At 46.6% G+C, this 27,970-nt stretch overlaps 2 protein-coding genes across 2 annotated transcripts in view; one reads left to right on the top strand and one right to left on the bottom strand.

Moving 5' to 3' along the window:
• Positions 1–222: 222 nt before the first annotated feature.
• Positions 223–24,254, top strand: Ccnk (cyclin K). The gene is given in 13 exon segments (XM_035445458.1): positions 223–550; positions 7,448–7,695; positions 8,136–8,217; positions 9,747–9,878; positions 14,612–14,717; positions 15,324–15,381; positions 16,249–16,418; positions 16,744–17,015; positions 17,529–17,562; positions 20,001–20,075; positions 22,961–23,320; positions 23,323–23,380; positions 23,382–24,254. Coding segments are annotated over 12 exon segments (1,746 nt in total). The 5' UTR covers positions 223–550; positions 7,448–7,498; the 3' UTR covers positions 23,584–24,254.
• Positions 24,255–24,438: 184 nt separating this feature from the next.
• Positions 24,439–27,970, bottom strand: part of Ccdc85c (coiled-coil domain containing 85C) — a 68,834-nt gene continuing 65,302 nt past the window's right edge. The window contains 1 exon segment of the mRNA XM_027416357.2: positions 24,439–27,291. Coding sequence (XP_027272158.1) covers positions 27,202–27,291 — 90 coding nt within the window. The 3' untranslated portion in view covers positions 24,439–27,201.

The following is a 27,970-nucleotide window of genomic DNA, read 5'->3' as shown; positions in this document are numbered from 1 at the left end:
CCGCCACCGCCGCCGTTCATTGGCCCTCACCTCACACGCCTCGGCGCGGCCCCGCCCCGCTGCCCAGCCGCCCTTCAGTCAGGGTACTGCTCAGCCATTGGGCGACGGCGACGGGGGCGGAGCCAGATTCAAGGACCCAATTGGCTAGATTTCGCTCATGGCGGTGTTGTGATTGAAGGACGGGCGCCCCGGCCCCGCCTTCAGGCCCGAGTTCCGTTAACAGGTTCGGTTGCTCCCGAACTCCCTTTCTCCGTGAGGGCGGGGCAGCTGGGAAGAGCAATTCGAGAGGCTCCCTTCTCCTTACAGGAGGCGGTCCACAGGGCCACGGGGGAGGCGGAGAGGCGACCAAAGGCTTGTCACTTTCCCCCCCCCTCCCTTTGAGCTTTACTCGCTTCTAATTGGTTGGTGGGCGCCTGACTTTCGCCGCCCCTCCAGTCGCCGACAACGTCACGGGGCGCAGGGTGATGACGTGGCACCCCGACCTTCCCCATCCAAGATGGCTGCTGTCAGGAAGGAGAGACGTCGCTGAGGGGTTTGCCTGAGGCGAGGGGTGAGTATCTAGCTGACGGCGGGCAGCGCCGCTCGCCTTCCTTCCGCGCACCTGGTGGTCCGAGTAGGGTATGTCCAACTTCCTGGGTTCTGTGGGAGTCCCACTTCCCGGCTTCCGCCGCCCTCCTTCCGCCAACCCCGGGTGCACGCTGAAATCAGCGGGCGCCGCCGGGTGAGGGCTACGGAGCTCGGGGAGGGGTGTGCGGCTTGGGGTGCGCCACCAAAAGCCGAGAACTGGTGGCCGGCCGGCCGGCCTCCCAGGGGAAGGTGGCCGCGATGTGGGCGTGGGTGGGCTCTCGCAGGTGAGCAAAAGGGGAGGGAGCGTACGCGCCCGTTCCCTGCCGCGGGCTGACCCAGTCGTCTCAGTGGACCCCTCTGTTCATTAGGACTGGGGCTTTGGAGCGCTTCCCGTGGCTCTTGAACCCTGGCACAAGAGTATGACTAGGAGTGAAGAAAAGGGGACTCCCTCAGGTAGACTGCTCGTGCTTATCCAGACACCATTCTCTCTTGGTTTGGCTTGTTAGTGGAATTGATCTTTACTCAATTTGCAAAATACATCTATATGTTTTTCCGGGGGGGGAAATCTTAAAACAGTTCAACATGCATAAGGTATACTTAGTGGCGTTCATAACTTTGGACTGCCAATAAAACGGACCTTTCCGTAAGTCATCCTGTGTAAGAAACAGCCTGATTCTAAGTTACTACAGATTAGCTTTTTTTTTTTCTTTTTTTTTTTTTTTTTTTTTTTTTTTTAGGACAAGGTTTCCCTGCATAATCCTGGCTGGTGTGGAGCTCTCTTTGTGTAAAGGAGGTTGGCCTCCAGCTCATCGAGGTCCTGCCTCTGCCCCCAGTGTGCTCATGTGCCACGAGTCTCGGCTAAAGACTTTTGTTTGTTAAAGGATAATTGGGCAGCACCTTGCTTTTATAGACTTGCATCACACGTGAATGATTCCATGAAAGTGTAGAGATTGCAGGCCCCACTACTTAGACCATTATATGACTCTTAATGGTGAACACATTTAATCCCAGCACTCAGGAGGCAGACGCAGGTGGGTCTCTGTGAGTTCGAGGCAAGCCTGATCTACAGATCAAGTTCCAGGACAGCCAAGGCAGTTACACAGAGAAACCCTGCCTCGAAAAAAACTACAAAAAAAAAAAAAAATGTATTTGCTGAGTGAATTAAAATAGATGGGTAATAGCCTTGTGATGTTGATAAATGTTTTGATGAAAATTTTTAGTGTTGCCAAGATCCCTTGTTTGCTAAAGAATCACCTGTGATGAATATACTTGGTTTTAGGGGTTTTCTCCTTTAGTCTGGTATTTGCATATTTTGATGTACTATTCAAGCATACTATTAGTTGATCATGATTTTAACTGAGTTTTTTTAGATGATGCTTGAATGCAGTGAGTTCACTGAATATATAAGGAGAAAAGAGTTCTCTGCTTTTGTTCTTTAAACTTCGGTAAGAATAGTCAGAGGGAATTAAATTCAAGGAGATTGAAGAATTTTTAAATTACACCTAGTTGGGTTAAATCTAATTTGTTGTTTTTGGGGTTTTGGTGGGTTTTGGGGGGGGGGTTGAGACAGGGTTTCTTCTCTGTGTAGCTTTGGAACCTGTCCTGGAACTTACTTTGTAGACTAGGCTAGCCTCCAACTCATAAAGATACATCTGTCTCTACTTTCTGAGCACCACCACCATTCTACCAAATTTGTATTCTTTAGATCAGATAAATTAGATAGCATTTACATCCAGAATAATTTTAATGTTGTAACACTGTTCAGAGCTTTTGAGAATTCCTGCATAAACAGTTATGAAGAACTGCAGTAGAGGCTGATATGCTTCTGGGATTTTCTTGGAGTACACATCAGCAGTCTCTGATGTAAGAAGTGTAAGACTAAGTGTATGATGTAAGAAAAAAGTGAAGTGATGCAGATTACATTTGTGTGAAAAGGTGGAACTAGGGCTAGAGAGATGACTTAGCAACTAAGAGTACTTGCTGTTCCTTCAGAGCTCATGAACTTAGTTCCTAACACCCATGGCAGGCAGCTCCTGGCAGCCTATAATCTCTGCCACAGAGAATCTAGTACCCTCTACTGGAACCTACACACATGTGACATACACAGGCACACATATACATGTAAATGAAAACAATAAATTTTTCTAAAAGTACATATCAAAACTAGGGGACTAATGACTCTGTGGGTAAAGAGCTTTCTATACAAGCATGAAAACTAGAATTCAGGCTCCTGGCTTCATGGTGCTCCTGTACCTCCAGTGTACGAGACAGGTGCATCCCACCTGTCTGGATAGCTGGACAGCCCTAACTGAAACCCTGTTGATGAAGACATCCTTAAGTTGTCCTCTGGCCTCTATACATATACCCACACAGGAGACCACACTCTTACACACACACACACACACACACACACACACACACACACACACACACACAGAGAGAGAGAGAAAGAGAGAGAGAGAGAGAGAGAGAGAGAGAGAGAGAGAGAGAGAGAGAGAGAGAGAGAGTTTGTTCCACTGTAGTAAATAGCAGGTTGCTGCTGAATGTAAGTACTTTAGGTTTCATCTGAGGATAAAATACTCTATGTCCTACTAGGCACAAGAAGTGCATATACCTTTAGTAAGATACAGTTAGGTTGATTTATGTTCATATTACTAAACCAGACTTGTTGATTGGCAGGTTGATGTTGGCCTGAAGAAAGATCCTCAGAGGTAAGCCATGGGACTCTCAATTCTTGCTCTAATATCTGAATCACAAATAATCTAAGAACCATGGTTCAGAAGTTCAGACCATATGGTTAAGAGTACTGGCTGCCCTTCTAGGGGACCCTGGTTCGATTTTGAGCATGCATATGGTAGCTTATAAATGTCTGTAACTCTAATGCCAAGGAATCTGACACTCTTCTTCTGACCTTCAAAGGTACCAAGCATGCTCATCGTGCACAGACACACATGCAGATAAAACACCCATACACATAAAATAAACACTTTTTTCTATGGAATGTGGGTATTAAAAGAAAAGAGCCGGTCGGTGGTGGTGCATGCCTTTAATCCCAGCACTCGGGAGGCAGAGGCAGGTGATCTCTGTGAGTTCGAGACCAGCCTGGTCTACAAGAGCTAGTTCCAGGACAGCCTCCAAAGCCATAGAGAAACCCTGTCTCGAAAAAACAAAAAAAAAAAAAAAAAAAGGAAAGAAAAGAGAAAATGCATATTGCTCTCTGGTTCCCAGCACCCAAGTCAGATGGCTCACAACCTCCTGCCAACTCTGGCCTCTGCTGACACCTTCGCAGATACATGTGCATACACATAATTGAAAATCTTTTTAAAAGAATTGGGCATCTCAAGTTAATAAATGCACACAGACAATGTACTAAAAATAAGTAGCATTCATGGTGACACTGAGATGGTCTTTTTTTTGCAGTGCTAGGAGTTGAGCCTAGATCCTTGGCATGCTAGACAAACATTCTACCACAGAGTTTGTAAAAGCAGAGATAATAGACCCAAACTGACTAAAAAATGGTTAAGTTTACAGAATCTCAGCTGCTGTAAGAGAAAGACCTGTCTTGATAAAAGTGTTCTTCATGCAGTATTGCATTTATAGAAACAAAGTGTGCAAATTGAGGAAATGCAGTATCTTAGACAGAACTAGCAAATCTGGCCTCTGCCTAACTCTGCATGCTGCTTGCTGTCTCTGGCTCCATTGACTTCAATTCTCAGTGATAAATTCTGGGACTAAAAAACATTGTGTGTCATGGTTACCGAAAAATTTTGAGCTGTAACCTACAAAGTATCTGGATCATTGCCAACCAATTCAAAACTCACTCTCTCACTCTCTCTCTCTCTCTCTCTCTCTCTCTCTCTCTCTCTCTCTCACACACACACACCACACACACACACACACACACACACACACACAAATTTTGAAATTAAATGCACAATAAAGTAACATGAGATATTAAAAACAAACAAAAAAGTTGTGGAGGCACTCGCCTTTAATCCCAGCACTTGGAAGGCAGAGACAGGTCTCTGAGTTGGAGGCCAGCCTGGTCTAGTGAGTTCCAGGGCAACCAGGGCTGTGTAGATAGAGACACTGTTTCAAAGAAAAGAAAAAGAAGAGGGTAAGGGGATTATACAAGGTATGGTGGTACATACACACTTGTAATACCAGATTGTAACTTCTGGGCCAGCCTGGGCTACATAGCTGGCTCCAAGCCAGAAGTCTGTAAGAATTCTGTGAATGTGGTTTTTTGTTTATTTGTTTTGATGCTCAGTGGTGTATAGGCTGTTTTCTAAACTGGTCTCATTAATGAATGAAGTGAATTAGTGAATGCCCAGTTAGTGCTGTTATGTGCACTACTGGTATGAAATGAGACCAGTGACATCAACTATAGACTGAACGAGTATGGTTTTTCCATGTGTGTTCTGAGATCTTCCCAGCCTCATCTTCCCACTGGGTTCTTTCCCCCACCCAACTCTGCCCTTTTCATTGCTGCTTCTCATAGCTGTGGCGCTGCTCTGAGACCCTCGTTCATCCTAACATCGCCTGCCACGTCTTCCTCCAGGCTCCCCCCTGTGATTACAATGTAGTAAAAAATTTCTTGTCCCTAAGAAACAACAGTAATTCTATTATCCTCTATACACGGTTTACATTTTACATTTCCCTAATTTTTCAAATTTTCTTTTATTGCTTAATAAAACAGTATTAATCAAGGCTTACACATTGCATTTGTTTACTATACCCCCTTCCTGTTATTTCATTTTCTCATAATAACATTTTAAAGAACCCAAATCATGTCTTTTTTATTCTTTTTTTAAGATTTATTTCATGTACATTGGGGGTTTACCTGCATGTATGTCTGTATAAGGGTGTCAGATCCCCTGAAACTGGAGTTACAGACAGTTGTGAACTGCCATGTGGGTGCTAGGAATTGAATCTGGGTCCTTTGAAAGAGCAGCCAGTGCTCTTAAATGCTTGAGTCATTTCTCCAGCCCCCTATTTACTTTTTAAAGCAGGGTCTCTCTGTAGTCCTGGAACTCAATGTGTAGACTAGGCCAGCCTCAGATTTCACAGAGATCCTCTCTCCTGCCTGATTAAAGGTGTGCGCCAGCATGCCCAGCCTCCAAATGGTGTTTCTTGTCAAGCACCCCACTTTGGGGTGTGGTTAATAGCTCCCTTGTGCCAGTTAACTTGCTCCCACCACCACCACCACTTACTGTGAGCTAGCAGTTGGGTCTAAAAGGCATGGTCAGGTATAGGTGATGATTATGGAAGGCAAGGATACTGTGTAAGTAGACAGATATGCTTATTCAATCTTGCATGCCATCACAAAGTACATATGGAAAAATTCTTAGCAGTACTGACTTTGAGCATTTTAAGATAAAGTTACTTTTTTAATTGTAGCTATTACCAGTGCTAACGTACAGTCAGCTTTTTTTTTTTTCTGATAATTTTTATTTTATGTGTATGAGTATTTGCCTGGATATGTGTCTGCACCACATGTATGCAATGCCCGGAGAGGCCGGAAGAGGGCTTTGGGTTCCCCTGGAACTGGAGTTACAGTTGTGAGCTACCTACCATGTGAGTGCTGGGACTTGAATCCCAGTCTTCTGGTGGAGCAGCCAGTGCTCTTAACCATCTCTCCAGGCCCAGTTTTTCTTTCTGCTGTTTGTGAGCTGTCCTTGCAAATGACCCTGCAGTGAATAATTTGTTCATATGTTTGCACAGTTGGGATTGTGTTTCCAGGAAGATTCCTAGCAGTGGGATTGCTAGGTCAAAGAGCAAATGCATGCATCTTTGTTGAATGTTGCCAATTTCCTCTCTTCGGTAGTTGTACCACTTTGTTCTCACATCAGCAACTTAGGAGACCACTGGCTTCTCCCGGCCTTGCCAGCAGTAAATTGTTAAACTTTCAGGGTTTTGCTAATTTGTAGGTGAGAAGGGTATTTCAGTGTCACCAATCAGTCCCCTCACTAGCAAGTAAATTACAGGCTCAAACAGATGCATTCTACAGCTGCTTAATTCTTCCTGCTGGAAGAAAGATTAGATTCCTTTTTGAACAGTCCAGGTGCCAGGAGCAGAATGCTCTGCCCTACCGTGTCGGCTTTCCCACCAGAAATGATACAGGCCCTGAAGAAGGTAGACTTCTAGATGCAATGGTGGGCCTATGACCTGAGCCTGAAACTGAGTTTTTGCTTACTTAGCTGCCTGATTCCACTCCTCATTTGGAACTCTTGTGCTGCCAGGGTGAAATGTTGCTTCTGAGCCACTTTACAAGGTGTTGACTTGTGGTAGCCTTGAGTAAACTCCTTGTTTCTATCTTCTGTCAACCTGGGGTTTTAGAAACTAGAAGCATCTAAAGGAGATGCTTCCTCATGGACCCTCTCCTGTCCATTCCCCGCAGTACTATGCAGCTGTGTGGCTTAGAGACTTGTGTAGGTGTAAGTTAAACCAGTCCTATGACATTCGTAAGTGAAGTCAAGTAAAGTAAAAACTGGGATGTCTGACCAGTAGGGGCTAATTGCAGAGATAGGTAATATGAGTGTAGTGTGTCAGACAGGCCCAGGTTGTACTGAAGAATGGAATATAAACCAGCAGCATAGGCTTATATGTCCATGAAAAAAAGGCAAGAAGGAATCAGAGCATACTTAATTTCCTCCAAATTTGTGTTTAGCTTTAACCCTTTAGAATTCAGGGTATGGAATGCTGTGCTAAACCACCATTAACTCGGATTTATCAGTACTGGAATAGTGTATGTGTGTTAAGTTGGCTTTGGGGGGGTGAGGGGTTCCTGCATCAGCCATGTTGTATGGTTGTGAATTATTTATGATTAGTATTATTAATAGTGTACCATCCTTTTTGTATCTTTTCTTCCTTCTCTTAGGATTGTAACATTCCAGAAGCCCTTTTGGGAAGAACAAGTCTACTTCAATAAATGAAGGAGAACAAAGAAAATTCAAGCCCTTCAGTCACATCAGCAAACCTGGACCACACAAAACCATGTTGGTACTGGGATAAGAAGGACTTGGCGCATACACCCTCACAACTTGAAGGACTTGATCCAGCCACTGAGGCCCGGTACCGCCGAGAGGGGGCTCGCTTCATCTTTGATGTGGGCACACGTTTGGGGTTGTATCCTGAGTCTCTGTGGGATTTGTTACGAATAAGCTCTCCACCACCAAGAATAAGATTAGCTACCATAGACAAATGTGCAGTCATTTGGCTGCACTAGCACAGGTCTTCAGTACCTTTGATATCAAAGTTGCCTGATTGGCTGTTCAGGGATTCTATCTGTCTTATCATTTTAATGTGTTGACTCAACTGTTGAGCAAATGGCTACTGAGGAAGAAAACCAGCCACAATAAGATCACATCTCAAATATTTCTTATGATTTGCTAAATTACAAATCTTGGCAGTTCTCATTCTGACACTAGAATTCTGATACCCTATGATTTCTGCCTATTTACTTGATGGCTGATTTTGTTGATATTGTCTGTCTTTATCGCTTCTCTGAATTAGCTAAGAACGTAACTTGTAGCTATTCCTAGACAAAGCCTTAACCAGAACAACAGACACTATGACACCTTGGCAACTGGAATCATTTATTTTCATCGATTCTATATGTTTCATTCCTTCAAGCAATTCCCACGATACGTAAGTGCAGCTCTCACATGCTGCTGTCTCTCCTTACTGGCTAGTGGGTCTTTCCATATTATTTTCCAGAATATGTTTGTTTCTATGTGGTGCATGCTATACATAAACAAATTCCATTTTGAATTTTGTGTTTTTCCAATTAACCTTGTTGAAATCTTTTTTGTTTGGGTCAGTATGGACCACAGACTTATTATAATTTATATAACAGTTTACTTATTTATCTTTCCCAAGATAAACGGGTTTAAGTAAGGCCATAACTTAGGTGTATAGACAGGACTGTGATATTTAGGGAAGGGGGGCGTATAAATTATATCTAGGAAATGGACCATGCAAGGGAGAGAGTGCCAGGAGAAAGCTAAGTTTTGAATATACAAGAACTGGGATGGGCTAAGACAGCAGGCTAAAAGAAACAGCTTGAGGAGATGCAGAAGGAGGCACACAGTACAATGGCCAGTTGTCAGTCAGGAACTCCATTTGGCTGGCTAGGAGTACATGCTGCTCTTACAGAAGACCCCATTTCTATTCCTAGCATCTATAAATCCAGTTTCAGGGGGAAATGACTCCTTCTTCTGGCCTCCATGGGCACCGACATACATCTTTTGCACATACAAACATCCCGGCAAAATACTGATATACATTAAATAAAATCATTTTTTAAAAAGGGCCCTATATGGCAAGGTAAGCTGAGTCCATAATAAGCTTTTAATGCCTGTTTTCCTTCTTGGCTTGTGAGGTTCTTAAAGAAGGTAGTGTCAGTGTCAGTTTTATCCACTGGCAGAGTGTCTGGAACATCCATTGCAATCAGAATTGTATGACAAACGTGTTGTGTAGAATAGAAGGGGCCCAGAAGCAACTGAAGGGTCTCTGGCTTGGTCCTTTGGGTTGTGGAAACAGAATTCCTCTCGGTCTTGGAAGTGGAAGTTCAGGGTGCAGAGGGATGGAGTGATTGTGTGCCTTCTTACTGTGTCCTCGGGTAGTAGTGGGGAGGAGAGTAGACTGCTTCAGGCCTCTTTCAGGGGGGCAGTAGTCCTAAGTGCCAAACTCTGGGGATCCATGTCAACATGTAGGTAGGAAATCAGAGTGGGTGCTCTCGTAAGAGCGCAGCAGGGAGGAAAGCAAGTGTGGTCCAGACAGACGGGACTTGCTGCTTCCAGAGTAGTTTCCATCCCGAGAAGGAAAGGGCTACCCAGGACTTTGTTCCTCCCATTATTTTCTTTGTATCATGACAGTTTCCTCTTTTTTGTTGCAGGCCGGGGGTTCATACCCAAGATACCATGCATCCAAGGCGCGCACACTCACACACACACGCGCGCATGCACACACACACACACACAACCTGAAGGCTATAAATTTTAATTGTTTTGCAAAGCCACTTATTTTTAGGGTTATAGTGTGGCCTTCCAGCTTTCAGAGTGTTAGGATATTTGCAATAAGCTGTGCATAAGAGTCTGAGGACTGGCTAATTTTAAGGTCAGAACATTCTCATGGGATCTCTGCTAACCAGTCAAGAGTGTTTATTATTCTTTTAGGTAACAGGAGCTTGTTGTCTTTTTCTGGCTGGGAAAGTAGAGGAAACGCCAAAAAAATGTAAAGATATCATCAAAACAGCTCGTAGCTTATTAAATGATGTCCAGTTTGGCCAGTTTGGAGATGACCCAAAGGTAAGAACCCGAACTTCCTGCCTTCAGATCTTATCACCTGGAGTGTTGGCAAGGGCTCTAGCTACTGTGCCTGCCAGTTCTTGGGTTCCTAAGAGGAACTTACAGAAAAGCCTTCCTAGCTTTGTAAGAGGAGGTCATATGGCCTAGGCTTGCCAAGTACTCCTGACATGTAGGACAGCACCTGAGAGCATATCCAGGGGATTCAGCAAACTCCTACTCCCAACTGGCTTTTTTTTGGCCCAGGAAGATATGTGCTCTTGTGTTTGCTTCTTTATTACATTTGTATTTGTTTTGTGTGAATGCCTGTGTGCTCGTGCAATGAGTCTTTCTCTGTTCCTCCAGCTCCCAAATAATGATATGAAGGCTTACTAATTATGAAAGCTTGGCCTTACTTGGGCTTGTTGATAACTGGATCTTATAACTTAAATTAACTCATTTCTATTCATCTAAGTGTTGCCACGAGGCTCGTGTCTTTTACCTCTCCTTCTGAATGTCCTGCTTCCTCTGCATCAGGCTGATGACTCCCCCCTTTCTTCCCAGAGCTCCTGTCTAGAAGTCCTGCCTATACCTCCTGCCTTGCTGTTGGCCGTGTAGCTTTTTATTAAACCAATCACAGTGACATATCTTTACACAGTGTAATCAAATATCTCACACATACATGTGTGTGTGCATACCTCTCGAAGTCAGAAGACAACTTGAGGGAGTACTGGAGAACTGAGCATCAAATCCAGGTGGTCAGGCTTGGAAGCAGGCACCTTTACCTGCTGACTCATCTGCCTGCCCTGTGTCTTACCTTCTTAAGGATGTGCAAGGTACTAAATTTGTAACACATTTAGATCTCCAGAGACTGCTCAAGCTTTCTGTCTCGTCCTCTCCCACCCCCTGCCAGTGCCAGAAAATGTTACAATAATTGTGCACATTTTTATTATATAACAGTGCCACTTTTGGGACCTCTATTCCCACCTAATGCCCCTGTCTAACCTGCATGGCACCTTTATAACATTGTCATAACTTGGAGTCACATTTTTCCACAGTTGTTTTGTTTTTTAAATTAGAACCAGGGTCTAGCCATATATGATCTTAAACCCCAGATCCTCCTGCTTCAGACCACAATGGCCAGTCAAAGAGTTTACTGGTTTTTAGGTCAGTTTTAGCCTCACAGCCAAATCAAGTGAATGACCAAAAGTTATTATGTCCTCCTTCATCACAACACACAGCATCTCCTATTGTCAGCAGAACGAAACATTTGTTAGAGGTGACACACCCTTACCCCCAACTCTAGTATTCAAGGTCCAAGCATTGGTTTTATAGATTCTGTGGGTTTGGATAAATGTGATAGGTATCCAGTATCACAGTGTGGTACTATATACTTGCTGGGTCCTGCAAGTCCTCTGTGCTCTGCCTTCTGGCCTGCTGTCCCTTTAATTGACTTTATTAGTTTTCCCCATTTCCCATTTTCTGTAACAACAATATGAATCATACAACCAGCCATTTTACATTATTTTCTTTCACTTAGCACTTTGAGTTTAATTTTCTGTCCATTATATAGATTTTTACCAACTAATCATGCAGATAACCTTTTTGTCATCTCAGCTGTAAGACTATGCAAGCAAAGACTGTCTGTGTCTGTCTGATCAAAAACATTCAAGTTACTTTGTTGACTAAAGGACAAATTAATGTTCTACAAGAAACTCAAAATCCTAGTTCAAACAAGGCTAGGGTGTTGTTGCTTGACATCATTCATGGTCTCTCTCTTTTTTTTTTTTTTTTCTAAGTTATATTTATTTATTGGAGTGGAGGCAAGGGGCATGCTTGTGCCATGGTGCAGGTGTGGAGGTCAGTTGTGCTCAAGTTGTTAGCCTTGATGGCAAGCGCCTTTACCCATTGAGCTCTCTCATCTGCCGGTCTTCTCTTTCCTAACTGTCTTGTAGTATCTTGTAACAACTATCTTCTCTTTTTCCAAAGCAGCATTTATATGTGTGTATAAAACATGCAGCCATTTTCCTTACAGCTTTGCAGAACTAACAAGTGTCCAGAATACTCATCTACATATTGTGGTTATGATTAACACTAATGCTTTGTAAAGTTGTCACTGTGGATCATTCTGACCCTGAATTTAATTATATATGTTACTCTGTTTATAAACATTTGAACCTGCTCAAAACTTATATTAACAATAATCAGAAATACAATTTTATTTTTAAAAAATATGCCAGGGAAGAATGTTTTCTATGTCCATGGACATTTGATTTCTACAGAGCAGTGAGGTCTCATGCCCTTGATTTGACTAGTCATGCGCTTCAGCCAAGCCTTGGCCACAGGACAAATGATATTTGTAGTGAAGTTCGGTTAGGGTAAGACCACTGTGAGGCAAAGGTACCTAATGGCTGCTACTGTGTACTGTTGTGGGGTGCTTTGAAGGAACCTCCCCCAGCCCACCCCTGCCAACCTTCAGCACCATAAATAGGAAAAGGAGAAGGACCCAGTGAGTGAGCAGTGCTGGCCCCTTCCTGTCTGTCATGCAAGGTCTCCAAGATGTGATGTTGGAGCTAAGAGGCGTGGGAAAGCATTTTCCCTAGGCAGAAGTGAAGTGATTATTTTGGCATTATAAGTGTTCCAGAAAAATAAATTGGTTAGCTGGGGGACTTTCTTTACTAGCTATGCTCTAACGAGTTTTTCCCAGCAAAATACCGATTTTTTTACATATTCAGTAGGATCCTTTTTTCGACCCCTATCCCTATCTTTTTTGTTGTCGTTGTTTTTATTTTTCGAGACAGGATTTCTCTGAAGCTTTGGAGGCTGTCCTGGAACTCTCAGTAGACCAGGCTGGCCTCGAACTTACAGAGATCCATCTGCCTCTGCCTCCCAATTGCTGGGATTAAAGGTATGGGCCACCACCGCCTGGCTCAACCCCTATCTTAAGACTAGACACAAAACAGGATGTTATCTTTGCTGCAGTAGATTCTACAATGGACTGGCAGGATCGATTTTAATCCCATAATCATTTACTTGATTGTTAGCTATGGTACATGCTATAAAAGATCATTTGAAGATGCTATGAGAGCACCCTACCCAGAGACATAGACAAGCAGAGGCTGAAAAAAGCTTCCCTGAAGAATGGTGTTTGCAGGGATACCTGTAATTAGCTCATTAACTGAGTAGCTGAAACACAGAGGGAGTGTGGACCTGGGGCTGTCCACAGCCTGGAAGTTACTGGCATACTCAGTAAAGGTGACTTCAACATTTAGAGAATGCTGGTGCCTCTGGGAAACAGGCGCTGACGGTAATAATAGGCAAGAGAAGGAGGATTTGCTACAGTGTGCAAGTTCCTAAAACTTTAGAAAGCTGTCATGAGAGATCACTGGGAAACCAGGGTAGAAAACTTGAGGCTTGCCAAGTGATGAGGAATACTAAATGTTAGAGAGTTGTCTACATCCATTGACATAATGATCCAGGGTGAGAGCCACTTATCCATCTCCTCTTCCCAGAACTCACGTTGTGCAAGAGTTAGTGATGAGAGGTTTTCCGCCCTTTCTTTTGCCAAACAAGCTTCCTCTCTAGTCCTCCAGTATCTGTAAATCATTGGGCGGTGTGGTGGGCAACTTCAGGAAATACCTGTTGAAGGACACCAGCTAAGTAGAGCATGAAAAACAGAGAAGCGGTGTGCAGCAGTAAAGCTCTAAAGAATGAGCCTGCAGGGAACAGAGCACTCTGAAACTGTTGGGAAAATCTCCATTTCCTAAGTCACTCTTTACACTCAGTAAGTTCCCAGTCATGATAGCAGAGGTGTGCACTGTGAGATATGTGCAGAACCTACAAACGTAAAGAGCAGGGGTGAGCCCTGGACCTCCTCCTTGGATCATAATACAGCAGGAGAGAGAGATTGGTAAACAAAGAAAGGGCTTTTATGGCTAAGATTTGAGGTGGCATTTCAGATAGAATGATCTCTATTCAGCATATTTTATGAATGAGTGAAGCTTGGGAATGATAAAGCCTGTGCACACACGATCTCTCCCTGTGTGTACAGCTTCTGAATCATGAAACCACCTGTTTCCTCTCTCATATCAGCATCCAGCGGAAAGTCCTGAGAGATTACATTTTTTTAGTAAGCTATAAATAAAAGATCAAACTGACAGAGTGGATCACACCTATAATTCATGCATGTGGGAGACTGACAGAGGAGATCACTGTGAGTTTGAGGCCAGCCTGAACTACAGAGTGAGTTCCAGATCAGCCTGAGCTGGAGTGAGACCCTGCCTTAAAAATTCCAAACAAAAGTAGAACCACTGTGATGGCTCAGTTGGGACTGTGCCACTGTAGGGACCTGAATTCAACCCCCAAAACCTACATAGAGATGAGTGGAGAAAACCAGAACTACCTAGTTGTTTTCTGACCTCCACACATCCGCCGTGGCATACACACACTCTCACTGTGTAAGCACATACATTTACTCAATAAATTTTAAAAATAGGTTTCAAAGGCCTGGTTTTCAAAGGTGGCTTGTGTATTTGCCATAATGCCTTGAATGGCCTTTGCTTTTTTTTTTTTTTTTTCCCTAGGTTTCTGACTAGTTTGTTCACCTGTTTCTGAATTTTTAGATTATCATTATGCACCCGTGTTAAAAGGCTGAGTGGAGGTAGAAAGGAGCAAAGAACATGTACTAAGATAGAACTAAGAGTGCTTAGGCACAGACCTATGGTCATAATCAACCCTTTGAACATTTGCTACTCTAGGAAGAAGTCATGGTGCTGGAGAGGATCTTACTGCAGACCATAAAGTTTGATTTACAAGTGGAACATCCATACCAGTTCCTACTCAGATATGCAAAGCAGCTCAAAGGTGAGGCGATGAAGTGGGTTTTGCTGTGTTGTTGAATTGTTGTTGGTTTTTTATAGTTCTGGGGATGGAACCTAAGACTTTTGCATGTCTTAAACAAGTGCTCTACTTTGGAACCACATCCCCAATTGTTTTTTTGTTTTTGTTTTTTTTTTTTTTAACTTTCATTCTGAAATAAAATCTTTTAATTTGACCATGCTCAGATTATGTTTCTCAAAAGGAGAAAACAGAAAGTTCCCTGTATAATGTACCCAGACCATGGCTCACTCAGACAGTGCAGTAATGGAGCTGTTAATGCTTTTCCTTTATGCAGAAACAGGTTCTGTCATCCTGTTGCCAAGTGATAGGAGACAGGGAAATGAGTCAGGATTTTAAATAGACTAATAAAATTAGCCTTGGAGCCACATTTCCCATAAATGGTGGTTCAGCGTAGGTCATGTAGAGAATATCAAGAGGTAGGATGTGAACTCATGTCATTTGTCATCATTTTCTGTTCAAAAGCTCTTTGCTGTGCTGGCACACAAATATTTTAAGTAAATGCTTGTCACATCCTCTGAATTATCTTTCCTACTATTCCTGTTAATTTACCTCTTGTTTTTCCATTTCTAGGTGATAAAAACAAAATTCAAAAGTTGGTTCAAATGGCATGGACATTTGTAAATGACAGGTATACATGTTCAGATGTTGATTGAATTCATGTTTTAAAGGATGCAAAGGTATATGGACCATTTAGTGCAAACCCCTCAACTCCAAGTAGAAGTAAATTGACTTGCCCTCACTCATCTGCTTCTCTGCACAGGTGTCTTTCACCCTGTTGCATTAGTGTGATGTGAGGGGAAAATGGAGACTATAATTCGAGTGGATGCTGGACTGCTTAGGGCCCATTTGGTCTCTTGTGATGATTTCAGAGCTTTAAATGTCCCTAACGAGCCAGTAACTATAGCTGCTGGCAACTGCACTCTGTGACCTGCAGAGAAGCATCTGGAATCTGACTTACAGACAGCTTGAGCAACCACCCAGAGTTCATTTGCAGACAGTACACTGTCTGGGTTCTCAGCAGCTAGAAAAAGGACACAGCCCCATCTCCTCTGTCACATTGCGCAGTCGTCTCTGAAATGTGCTGCAGGTCATGCCTTTAGAAAGCAAGTCGGTAACCATGTTTAAAGCAGCTTATTTGGGCACTTAAAGACTTGATTTTTGTGTGTGTGTGAGACAAGCTTCATTTACTTGTCAATCCCAGTTCCCTCACCCTTCCCTCCTCCCCTGTTCCCCACCAACCCCCATCCCATCCCCTTTCTGCTCCCTAGGGAAGGTGGGACCTTCCATGGGGGAATCTTCAGAGTCTGTCATATCATTTGGAACAGGGCCTAGACCCTCTCCTGTGTAAGACTTGCTTTTTTAATGTATACTACCTCTGGCTCTTGATGATTAAGCAAACTGACTAGTTGGTAACTGTGATAATCTGATGTCTGTGTTGGTCACGAATGTTGACTATCACAATGCAAACCATTGTTTTGTTTCCCTGTTGATCCAGTCTCTGCACCACCCTGTCACTGCAGTGGGAGCCGGAGATCATAGCTGTAGCAGTAATGTATCTTGCGGGACGTTTGTGCAAATTTGAAATACAAGAGTGGACCTCCAAACCCATGTACAGGAGATGGTGGGAACAGTTTGTCCAAGATGTCCCTGTTGATGTTCTTGAAGGTACCTGGCATGCCTCACTTCCTGTTAAGAATGTTGATGATTCTTCCCTTTGGTCCCCAAGGCCTAAGAGCCAACTTTCCCAGATAAGTAGCTATCCTGGTTTGTCAGTAGCATCTTTAGTTGTCTAAAATGGTTTTCCTTTGTGCACAGAGCTTAATGAACTAAAAATAAAGCCCAGTTTTGTGCACAGCAAAGATGGGGCAAATTTGAAATGTGACCACTGCTTATTCTTGTAAGAATCAGAGGTGATTTCTTTTTCCACCCCTAGGTAAAATTTGGTTTAAAATGTTGGTTTGTGGTAAATGTAATTGTTGCTGTCATTTAGACATCTGCCACCAAATCCTGGATCTTTACTCACAAGGGAAACAACAGATGCCTCACCACACCCCTCACCAGCTGCAGCAGCCCCCATCTCTTCAGCCTGCACCACAAGCGCCACAAGTGCCACAGTCGCAGCCATCTCAAGGCTCTGAAGCAGCACAGCCTCAGCAGAAGGATTCACAGCAGTCGGCCCAGCAGCAGCAGCAGCAACAAGCACAGCAGCCCAAGAAACCGTCCCCACAACCTAGTCCTCCCCGACAGGCTAAGCGCACCGTGGTGAGTGGACTTGCAGCTGGCAGCATCTTACTTTGATGCTAGTCCCATTTTTAAGGGATCCTATGAACACTCAAGGCAAGAGGTGAGCCCACCAAAATTTAGTCAGATTGTTATCCAGAAGTCTAGAAATTAATGGCCTCAGAGAGCTAGGAGGACACTGTCCTGCTGCAATTTCATTGCATCTCTTACCCCGGAGGGCTCTGAAACCTGTTGGGACCTGGTTCTGATGTATGACATGGGTGTTTATAAAGTTCGCTGGTGGTGGAGCACCATCTTTCCCATGGCACCAGTCTGACCAGGGGAGGAAGCCATTTGTTCCAGAGCTCCCACCAGAAGCTTCTAGGTTTCACTACACTGAGGGCTTGAAGGCTCTATGGGGATGGGAGGAAACAAATGACCTCCTAGGTGCCAGGAGTGTGCCCTGCAAGTTCAGGCCATGTTCTGCCACTGTTAGTGTTCTCTTCATTGCCCAAACTAGGCTAAGTTCACAGTTGTGCTTCCTTTTCCTAACAGGTGGTTTCTCCCAAGGAAGAGAACAAAGCTGCAGGTAAGCAGGCCTCCAGGTTCACCTTTCTCTGCAGACTTCCAGGTGTAGAGCAGCTTTAACCTTAGCGCCCATGGCTACTGTTGTCTGCCAGCAAAAGTGCTATCATTTCTGCTCATCACCAGAGTATTTTTAGATTGTACTTTGAAGGTGTTGATAAGTGGAGGCATTACCAGCAGTAAAAATTTATGCTTAGAGATGCATACATATGACGGTGTAGTCATGAATGAGTGACTTTTAGTGGTGTTTATTGTGAGAGAGAAGTTGAGTCCATCCTAGAAGACAGTGTAGGGCCAGAGAGCCTATGGGCAGCCAGAGGACACAGGTGCTCCCTGCACATATCCTAGCTGCTTAAGAAAGCCAGAGCCCTTTGTAACACTCAATATGTTTTTGTTTTATTTTTCACAAGTTACTTAATATGCTTTACTATGGGAATAAGCAGAATTTGAAGGACTCAGGAACAGGAAATTAAAGTCATTTGCCTGTGTCAGTCTCACTGAACTCAAAGTGTTGTGAGAATTCTGAGAGAAGGATGAGTTCAGTACAGGTGAATGAAGTTTACTCCAGTCACAGGCATTGCGGGTGAGAAACAGTGTGGGCTGTGATCCGTGCCGTGTGGACTACACAGTCAAGATAAGCAAATGTGGTTCTGTTAGACAGAGAAGCTGGCCCACCATGACCGTGGAGGGAGGACTTACGTCCAAGCAGCCAGAGCACTAAGATGAAAGGATGCAGGAAACAAAGAATTGGGACAGTGAGGCCAGACACGAACGAGGAGTCTCATTGGTCTGTGAAGAACCTTTTTATGGGATTGAAAGCATGGTTTGCAGTTCCAAGTTGGGTGGGAGGCCAGATCACAGGCCACATGGAAAATCAGACTTTCTCTAGTTGTTGGGAGCTATTGAAGACTTTGATGCAGGAGAATGGCAAGGTCCGATTTCCTGGGAGCATTAGTAGGATAATGAATAGGAGAGATAAATGGTTAGGTGTGGAAAGATAATGGACACACCCTTGGCAGTGGTCATCAGGCCAGGAATGGGGAAGCCTGGGGTGCACTTTTGACATGGGAGCGCCCCATGCTGTAGAGCTTGTCACAGCCACTGAGGCCAAGCCAGTCCTTGATACATGGCCACATGCTAGGGACTGTCAGCACAAAAATCACCAAATTTCCAAGACTTTTGTTTGTTATTTCTAGTTTTGTTTTTTGTTGTTGTTTTGCTTTGAGACAGGTTCTCTCACTAGGTAGCTCTGACTGTCCTGGAACTCACTCTGTAGATCAGGCTGACCTAGATCTCACAGAGATCCACTTGCCTCTGCCTGTAAAAAAAGAGAACGTAAAAGTTACGAATAGGATTTGATAGTGAGTACATGTTGAAATAAAGTGTTGGTGTGTCAGGTTAAATGAGTAATACAGGCTGTACTTTTTCACTTGGCTGTTAAAGGTGTGTGGCCTTCACACAGCTGTGCGGCACTGTCATGGAGACACCTTTAATTGTCCTGGCTGTGGGGAGAGGAGGATGGGAATGATACCAGTTACAGAGTGGGAGCAGTCAAGAAAGGGACTGATTCTGGGGTCCAGAGATGCAGTGTGTGATTCTGGAAGAGAGGTGGGCCTAGAAGTTCACTTACTTGTGCAGGCTGAGCCTATTATCCCAGCCCTCTTGAGGTGGAGGCTGGAGGAGCCTGAGCTCAAGGCCATCTTGGAACTGCATGGTGATACCATGTCCACAGACAAGGGACTACACCTGTACCATAGAGGGGATGGGGCAAAAGAGTATCTGGGCCTGAATCCAGTGTTGGTGACCTGAGGCGGTGAGAAAGTGGTCAGCAGTGTGAGAAAGAGACCAGTGGTAGGGCCAGAAGCAAGCTGCTCTGGAGTCCAGGACAGAAGCCTCCACAGAAACAAACAGGATGGAGCTCAAGGTCTGTCATGAGCTTCCGGCCTGCTTAAGGGTTAGGCTTCTCTGGTGTGTTCTGGTAACTGGGAATTTCACTTTGGCGACTAGTGGTGTGGCTGCTGCCCCTACCTGGATTGGTGTTGTCCAACCTGCACATTCTCCCTCCATCTACTCATCTGCTTCCAGACTGCTAGCTGGAAATCAGTGTTTGAGAGTGAGAAAGTAGACTTGAAGGGTTTTCTCGTCAGCACCCAGGGGACTTGGTGACCATGATACTGCTATGCATGGTTTGTCTCTATCCTGAGTGCTCACTGCCCCTTAAGTTGTTGAAGGACTTGTGACAGGGAGCAGTCGGCCGGTCCTGATGTTGAGGAGTCTGAGCTGTGCTATAACTTTTAACAGGGTTGATGGGTTCATGGTGGCTCTGCTGTTCTTCCTGCTCCTGGGATGCCTTGCTCATGCCTGTTCTTTTTCTCTAAAGAACTCTCTGCCTATGTTACATGAGAGGGTGTAAGTGACTTTTAACCCACTTTTTCTTTTTAGAACCACCACCACCACCTAAAATTCCCAAACTTGAGACCACTCACCCACCATTGCCTCCAGCACACCCACCTCCAGGTATGTACCTGCCAACACCACTTGTCCAACATCTTTGGAACCACCTACTGGGGGGATGACCTGGAGGGTCCTGCAAAGATAACTGTGTGCAAAGAGCCTTCAAAACTGCTAGTTTCACAAATAGCAATTTGTAGATGCTGTAAATTCAACATGTCACTGACCAGCCATATCCAGAAATACTGAACTACATGAGGTAAATGAACTTTCGAGAAAACCCTAACAGCCAAGAAACGTTTATCCGGATCTGAAGAGTTGCTCTCAGGCTGCAGTTTCTCACCTGCTTCCTGTTTGCAGGATGTCTTTCTGATGGGTTATGAAGAATGAGCAACTGTTGAGTTACTGGAGAGTAACAAAAGGGTATAGAGTTCCCGCACTACATGGGGCTGGGAGGCTCCCCAGACAGCTTTCTTTACTTGTACTTCTTTTCAGAAATGGGCGCAGGAGAGCTGGTGTATCCCAGGAGCCCTGTATCTCTCTGACAATTGGCTGTACTGACAGGTGGTGGGTGTGTATGACTACCCCCAGCTGTGGAGCTCATGCCTGCAGCAAACAGATGCCAAGTAGCTTTCTCTGTGTCCACCTGCAGTCACAGAGGCTTCAGTGCTGTGAGAGTAGAGGTGATGTGTTCTGTGTGGAGCACAACCCCAAGTCCCCATTTGAAGAGGTCTGCAGCACTGTGCTTAGCACGGGTGGGATGTGGCGCATGAAGGGAGGCCAAGGTGTCAGCAGGTTGTTCCCACCCATGCTCAAGGCCAAGAAAGCAGCTCCTATAGATAGATGCCTCAGATCCTGCCCCTTCCCTGCAGAGCACTGGAATTCCCACTCAGTTGGCTGCACACCAGCTTGGGACATAGGTGGTACCTGGAGCCAGGCCAGCTCCAGAAAAGCCCAGTTGGAGAAAATGTTACCGGGCAACCACTGCTCCTCTGCTGGGAGATGTGGCAGCAAAGCTGGACAAGTAGGCTAGGCTGCAGGCACTCCCTCAGACAAGGCCCCCGGGGATCCTGTGGTAGCTGTCCAGGAAGAAGGATCAGTTCAGAAGAGTTATCAGTGGTCGAGCTGATGACCCCCAAGAAATGTTAAGGTCAACAGCCAGGCTTAGAAGACATTTGGGTCCTTGTGTGGCAGTAGCTTGTGACACAGAGGTGAGACCTCTACCCCAGCACAGTACAAGGGGGGAAAGTACTATTAGAACCAGACAAGTCAGAGCTTAGAATCACAGTAGTCGGTTTCTTTTTTCTTTGTGAGGGTCGAGTTCCGTTCAGTTTGGTTTTTTTGAGACAGGGTTTCTCTGTGTGATACCTCTGGCTGTCCTAGAAGTCACTCTGTAGACCAGGGTAACCTTGAACTCATAGAGATTCACCTTCCTCTGCCTCCTGAATTTGCTGGGATTAAAGGAGTGTGCCACCACTGCCTGACTTTTTTTTTTAAGGGTCTTTATGTGTATCCCAGGCCAGTCTTGAATCCCCTTTCCATGTCAGTTTCTTGTATGTATTCTTGAGATTACAAGTAGACATCACCTGTACCTGACCCCAGAAGTAATTTATTAAAGCTTGATATGCATGTTCACAACCCCTGGTGATCATGGAATGACATAAGAATTAAAGGGTTAACTTTGACGTACATATCATTTAGCTTCTGGAACTAAAGGGCATTGTCTGCCCCAGACTTGAAGCAGATCCTTGGCAGATACAGCTGAGCATCTGTTGGGGGAGGAGGGTGGCTGCTGATCTCTAGCCGAGACCCTCTGACAGATCTGTTGTCTTCACCTTGGTGAAAACAGGGTAAAGCAGGTACCAGTTGTGGGCCATGTAAAAGCATGGTGTGGCTGTTCCCTAGCATGTGGGCAGGCACCTTCACGATCCCATGTCCACCAGCCCAGTTAGGACCCAGCGTCCTTCACCCAGGGCTTGTTGAGGAGCTGGAAATGCTCTTCACCTCACTTCCCTTTAGGTGGTCTCCGTAACCAGCAGGTTTCTTGTGTGATTGTGTTCCTTCTGAGCGGCCGTGGGAAGGAGGACACTTGATTTTACGTGTGTGGGTGCTTTGCTTGCATGTATGTCTGTGCAGCATGTTCATGCCTGGTCCCCTTTGGGGTTAGAAGAGGGCATTGGATCCACTGGAACTGGAGTTACAGACAGTTGTGAGCTTCTGTGCAGGTGCTGGGAACTGAACCCGGGATCCTCTGTAAGAGCAGCAAGTGCTCTTAACCCCTGAGCCATCTCTACATCCCCAGAACACAGTTTTTGAGCGCATATGTAGTAGTGCTAGGGGGATTCCTGGAATCATTTTCCAGAGATTACAGGCCAAGTGAGGCTTTTGGGGAGTAGAACTGCAGCTGTCAGCTGTGGGCAGGCATATGGCATGTTCTGGACGAAGGCAGGTCTCAGTGCTGCTGCACGCTTGCTTGTCCATATACCCTGCCTTTGGATCTCAGATGGCAGTGAGCTTGAGCTTCCTTTTAGTAAAACAGAAACAAAAGTGACACTTATGGAGGGCTGGTTGTTTGACTTTTATGTCATCTCCATCATTTGACGGGCTCAGGCTTTGGGAACAGAGACAAGCAGAAAGCCCTCACCAGTTTGTGCTAGAAGAGGTGAACTGGGCTGAGCCTGCTTATGCCTTGTATACCTAGTAATTAGGGAGGGGACCCAGCATCGTGGGATGTTGTAGAAGGCCTGTGGGAAGGGTCAGGTGCAGGACCTCTAGACTTGTTGAGGCACAGAGGTGGCACTACTCCTCATTCTTGTGTAAACGGCCGGGAGGGGGTGGCAGTGCCTTACTGGTGTCCATGCATAGTTAGGCTGCCAGGAGATCCCTAAAAGCTGCTTGGCCATCTTGGCTCCAGGGTCTTCCTACTGACATGTATGTCTTCTCTTCTACAGACCGGAAGCCCCCTCTCGCTCCTGCCTTAGGTGAGGCTGAAGCAACTGGTCCAGTGGAAGCAAGTGACCTCCCCAAAGTCCAGATTCCTCCTCCAGCCCATCCGGCACCTGTGCACCAACCCCCACCATTGCCGCATCGGCCTCCACCCCCCCCACCCTCCAGCTACATGACTGGGATGTCTACCACCAGCTCCTACATGTCAGGGGAAGGCTACCAGAGCCTGCAGTCCATGATGAAGACCGAGGGCCCCTCCTATGGCGCCCTGCCCCCAGCCTATGGCCCACCTGCTCACCTTCCCTACCACCCCCATGTCTACCCCCCCAACCCACCTCCACCTCCTGTTCCTCCACCTCCAGCGTCCTTCCCCCACCTGCCATTCCTCCCCCTACTCCAGGTTACCCTCCACCTCCCCTACCTACAACCCCAATTTCCCACCCCACCCCCACGCTTGCCCCCCACTCATGCAGTTCCTCCTCACCCTCCTCCAGGTTTGGGTTTACCACCAGCCAGCTACCCACCTCCAGCTGTTCCCCCTGGGGGACAACCCCCTGTTCCCCCACCCATCCCCCCACCTGGCATGCCACCTGTCGGGGGGCTAGGGCGGGCTGCCTGGATGAGATAACACAACGCCTTTTCCCCAGTTTTTGTTGTTGTTTTGTTGTTTTGTAAAGTCAAGAGTTTTTCAACCAACTTGAAGAGTAGATTGGGCGGGTAGCAGCAGGGTACCTTGTATATGCCAGAGAGTTACAATATGGGAGGGCCGATCCTGGGATGAGAGCAGTGCACCCTGGGTAGTAGTACCCTATGTGGTGTGACCACATCCAGTCTCAGCTGCCATCTGTGTCCTGCACTGGGTTACTTATACTAGTGAAGACGGTAAATAGCCACATTGGCTCAGTAAATAGCTTCAAAAATGAGTAACTTTCCCTCTAGACATCAGTGCCTAATTTTCTGGGGACTCAACTTTTGTAGCTGTGTCCTCCTGTCTGCTGTTGTCTTCCCATTCAGTGCTTCTCTCTATGGTCCTAGTAGGTGAGGTGGCCCCGCTTAGCTTGTGACTCTCCGTCCTCTATTGTCTGGAGGGGCTGCCATGCTGGGTGGCTATCCCCTTTTTTCCAGGGAAAAAGGAGGTGTGTATTTGGAAAGTAATGTATGTTTACATCTCTTTGCAAAGTCTTGTACATAAAGATATATTTTTTAAGTGTGAATGTAACTACATACTGTGAATTCCATCTTGGTTACAAATGAGAATCCTTCAGTCAGTTACTCAAATAAAGTCGGTTCTGAAACTGCTGTTTGTCTATGTGGGACCCAAGTAAAGGACATGCAGTCCACTGCAGAAGCATCCAACTTTGAAGGAAACTTCTAGAGGGATCAGGAACCCTCCCATTCGTAGCCTGGAGTGACCATGAATGGTTTTCAATGTCCACTGCAGGCCACCCATCAGCCCACAACAGACAAGCACCACACACCCACCTCGAAGGCTCACAAAGAGACCTTTATTATCTAGTTCAAATAGACACTGTCACAATCTTATTTGTTACTCCTTTTACTAAAATAGTTCAAATCAATGCTTTTACCACACTATCAAAAGTTCTATTTTTCTCTCTCTGCACAAATCAAAGTGGTTCAACAGAAGGTAGAAACAGCCGAAGTCCACAGGCTCCAGCTCTGTACACAGCCAGGGCAGGAGGGGGCAGCTGCAGATCTCACCACCGTCAATGCCTATATAAGACTGGCCTGGGGCAGGAAGCAGGCCTGGAAGCCCCTCCCAAAAGCAGCACACTCCCCCACAGTATGAAAATATACACCTCTGCCACTCTGCAGCCATGCATTGAGTTTTCTTTAAAAAAAAAAAAAAATCAGTAGTATGTATCTCACTTCCTCTCAAGTTTCAAGAAAGAAAAATGAAAGGTCACTTTGTCTTTAAACACTGGCTTGTGGCTGTTCGACGGGAATGAAAATGTGCTCAGCAGATTCTGACTCCAGGGTAGGCGAGGCCACCTGGATGGGGCCGGGTGACCTCCGTCACAGTGGGAGATGGAGCCAGTGCAAGCATTGTGTGAGCTTGAGATGGACAGCATTGCAAAAAGCTAAGGCTCCAGAAGGGGGGAGGGTCCTGGAAGACCACCTGGCCTCCCCAGTCCAGGGCTCACCGGGTAGCTGCTAGCCCCTCCTAGCTGTTAGGTTTGAAAGACAACAGACTGTCCTAGAGAGCTAGCCCAGTGCTGAAAGCTAGGGCAAAGCTTGCTCCACCCTGTGGAAGGATGGAGGGGTTCTCCAAAAATGTTCTTTGGATTCCCATGATGCCTCTGCAGCATTAGGAATAGGGCCACACCTCTCCAGAAGGGAAAGGTGGCTTCTAGGCTTTTCTTTCTTGGCCAGTCTTCAGCTTCCAGGAGCCCTTACTTATTGCTTATGTCAGCGGTGGCTAAGCCATCCTGATACAAATGGGACTCCAGGACGAGGCTCCCACCTTGTGTGGACCCATTTACCTCAGTGTTATTCTGGGGTTCCTTGGCCTCAAAGAACCAGGAAGGGTCCTGTCTGCCCAACAGCCCACTTAGCAGAAATCACAGAGTACCAGCGCCAGCAGGTAGGGTACCAACAAGTTAATCGCTTGACCATACATCAGCTCTTCTAGAAAGAGCTTCCCGGTGGCCCACAGCCACAGCGGTAGGCCTGTTCCTACAGCCCCTGCACAATGCTCCCTGGGCACACCGAGGGCCATGGGCCTTTCCCCTGAGAGTGGGACCCAAGGGTGCGGGCAGCAAAGGTGGTGGGAACAGCCCAAGGTCACGGGGCTTTGCCTGGGAGGGACCCAGGATGCCACCCACCTTCTCTGCCTGTCCCCTTTGCTCACAGGGTGTGGGTGGGGCCTGAAGGAGACCTGCCTTAGGCGAGGACAAGCTCTTTGGGCTCAAGTGCTTGCTGCCCGGGGCTCGAAGTACCATTGAGTGAGGAAGTAACACGGGTGACATTGGCACGGGTGACAATGTCAGCAGCATGGCCTGGCCCTCCTATAGGTCTCGAGTTATTACCTGTACATTTCACAAAAGCACTCATTTTCCTCACGCCAAGGTAGAAAGCATCCCTGTCGGTCATGCTTCGCCATATGAGGCATGATCACGTATATACACTGAAGCACTTATTTGAACCCCCACCCCCACCCCTACCCCCGGTCCCTGTAGGGAGGGACTGAGGTGACCTGTGAGGAGACAGCATGGCCAACAGGCTAGCCACTTAGCATGCTCCCAGTAGGTCGCCACATGAGCTCATCTGTTTCGAGAGAGGGCAGAGGCCCACCAAAGTGGGGTGCTTTCTGGAGTGAGCAGAACAAAAAGGAACCTCAGCCCATTTTTTTACTAGGGGCCCAGAGAAGCTGAGTGACTTGCTGAAGGCCACACAGCAAATTAAAGCCAGAACCAGGTCATGCCCCTTCCTTCCCAAAGAAAACTCATCAGGGGCGGCTCTTGCAGCTCCATCCATAGTGACCCTGGATGCACCTGGAGGTAGGCTACACTGACCCAGCTCCACGGCCAGTTCTTCCTGTCCATAGAGAATGCTCAACTCAGCCCAGACATGCTCCAGGACTTCCTATGTTGCTGTAAACCAGAAAAGGAAACTCGCAGGAGAGACCTAAGAGACGGCTAAGCCTGACACGGGCAGGGGGACATTGCCGTAGGGTGAAAGCTAAGCGCAGCAGCTGGCACTGGGGTGGCTAGGCATCAACCCCCAGGTAGGAGGGAACCCTGAGCTCCCAGCCAGCCATGGACACAAGGGAGCCGGTGCTCCACAACCCAGGATCCTGGCTATGGCAGGGCAGCAGAAAAGTGCCACCTGTGTCACAATTCAGGCTCTGGTGGCTTCTATCCAGTGTGAGGGACAGCTGGGGTGGAAGGCTTGACGAGGGGCTTCCACCAAGAGCAGGATGGCCCCAGACAGTCTCTGGAGTCTCAAAGCTTGTTGCTAGCGGAACATGGAGCTCAAACAGGGAGTCAGGCTGCCTGGCCACTCTGCTGCGGCAAACAGCCCGTGGCTTCTCATCTTCCCAAGGTTTGCTGGTGAGGGAGGCAGGAGGCGGAGTCCTGGCTGTCAATGTCACACCAGGGCAGCCAGGTTGGGCCGTGTCCTATGTACAATTCACCAAAGAGAAAGATGGTGGCTAGGCCAGAGTTTCTGCCAGGTCCAAGGCCTCAGACTCCAGGCAGAGCCAGTTCACATCCGTGGAGGAATGGCCCTACAAAGGCCCCTTGAACTGGTTACCAGACAGGTGCTGCCGGATGGAGGGCTTGGTGCTGGCAGCATCTCCCAGTTTCCTCCAGACCACCTGTGAAAAGGGAGAGACATGGCATTAAATGGAGGGCTGACCCTAGTCCTACCCACTGGCCTCATAAACCTACTGCCATACCACCCTGCAAAAATCACCCATGTCTTCACAGCCGTGGAGCTGGAAAAGTAAGCTGAAGCCACAGGCGGGTGGAGGAGCTGAAACTCAGGCTTTGCCCACCGCCACAGTTATGCCTGAACCCCAAGCGGCCCACTGCTAGGTGTGAGCATATCCTTGTAGATGTCCAGTGGTGTCCATAGACACCACTCAAGAAACAATTTGAGGTACAGCTCAGGGCATCCCACCCCACCTAGACCCCAGGTTCAGAGCCTGGGAAACCACTTTCCTCCTGGCTTCTGTGAGGGTCCAATGGAGATGACAAGTGGGTCTGAGCACTAACTGCAAGGCCAGAGGCCACCAGGGGGCACCAATGAGCACAGAAACCTGGGGCCCTACACCTGGGATGAAGACTAGAGCTCAGGCTCTGTCTAGAGCCCCCAGGCATGGCACTACTGGGAAGGGACAGATCTGGTCAGGGGCCTCTCCTAAGGGGAAGGCATAATAAGTGGTAATGAGCCAGGACTCCCAGAGCAGTCAGCTTCCCCAGCCTCAGCTGAGCAAGTGAGAAGCAGGTAACTACAGGCCCAGGCCCAGGCCCAGGCCCAGGCCCAGGCCCAGC

Source organism: Cricetulus griseus, chromosome 5 (genome assembly GCF_003668045.3).
Source record: "Cricetulus griseus strain 17A/GY chromosome 5, alternate assembly CriGri-PICRH-1.0, whole genome shotgun sequence".
NCBI lineage: Eukaryota > Metazoa > Chordata > Mammalia > Rodentia > Cricetidae > Cricetulus > Cricetulus griseus.
This window is presented reverse-complemented; position numbering and strand designations above follow the sequence as displayed.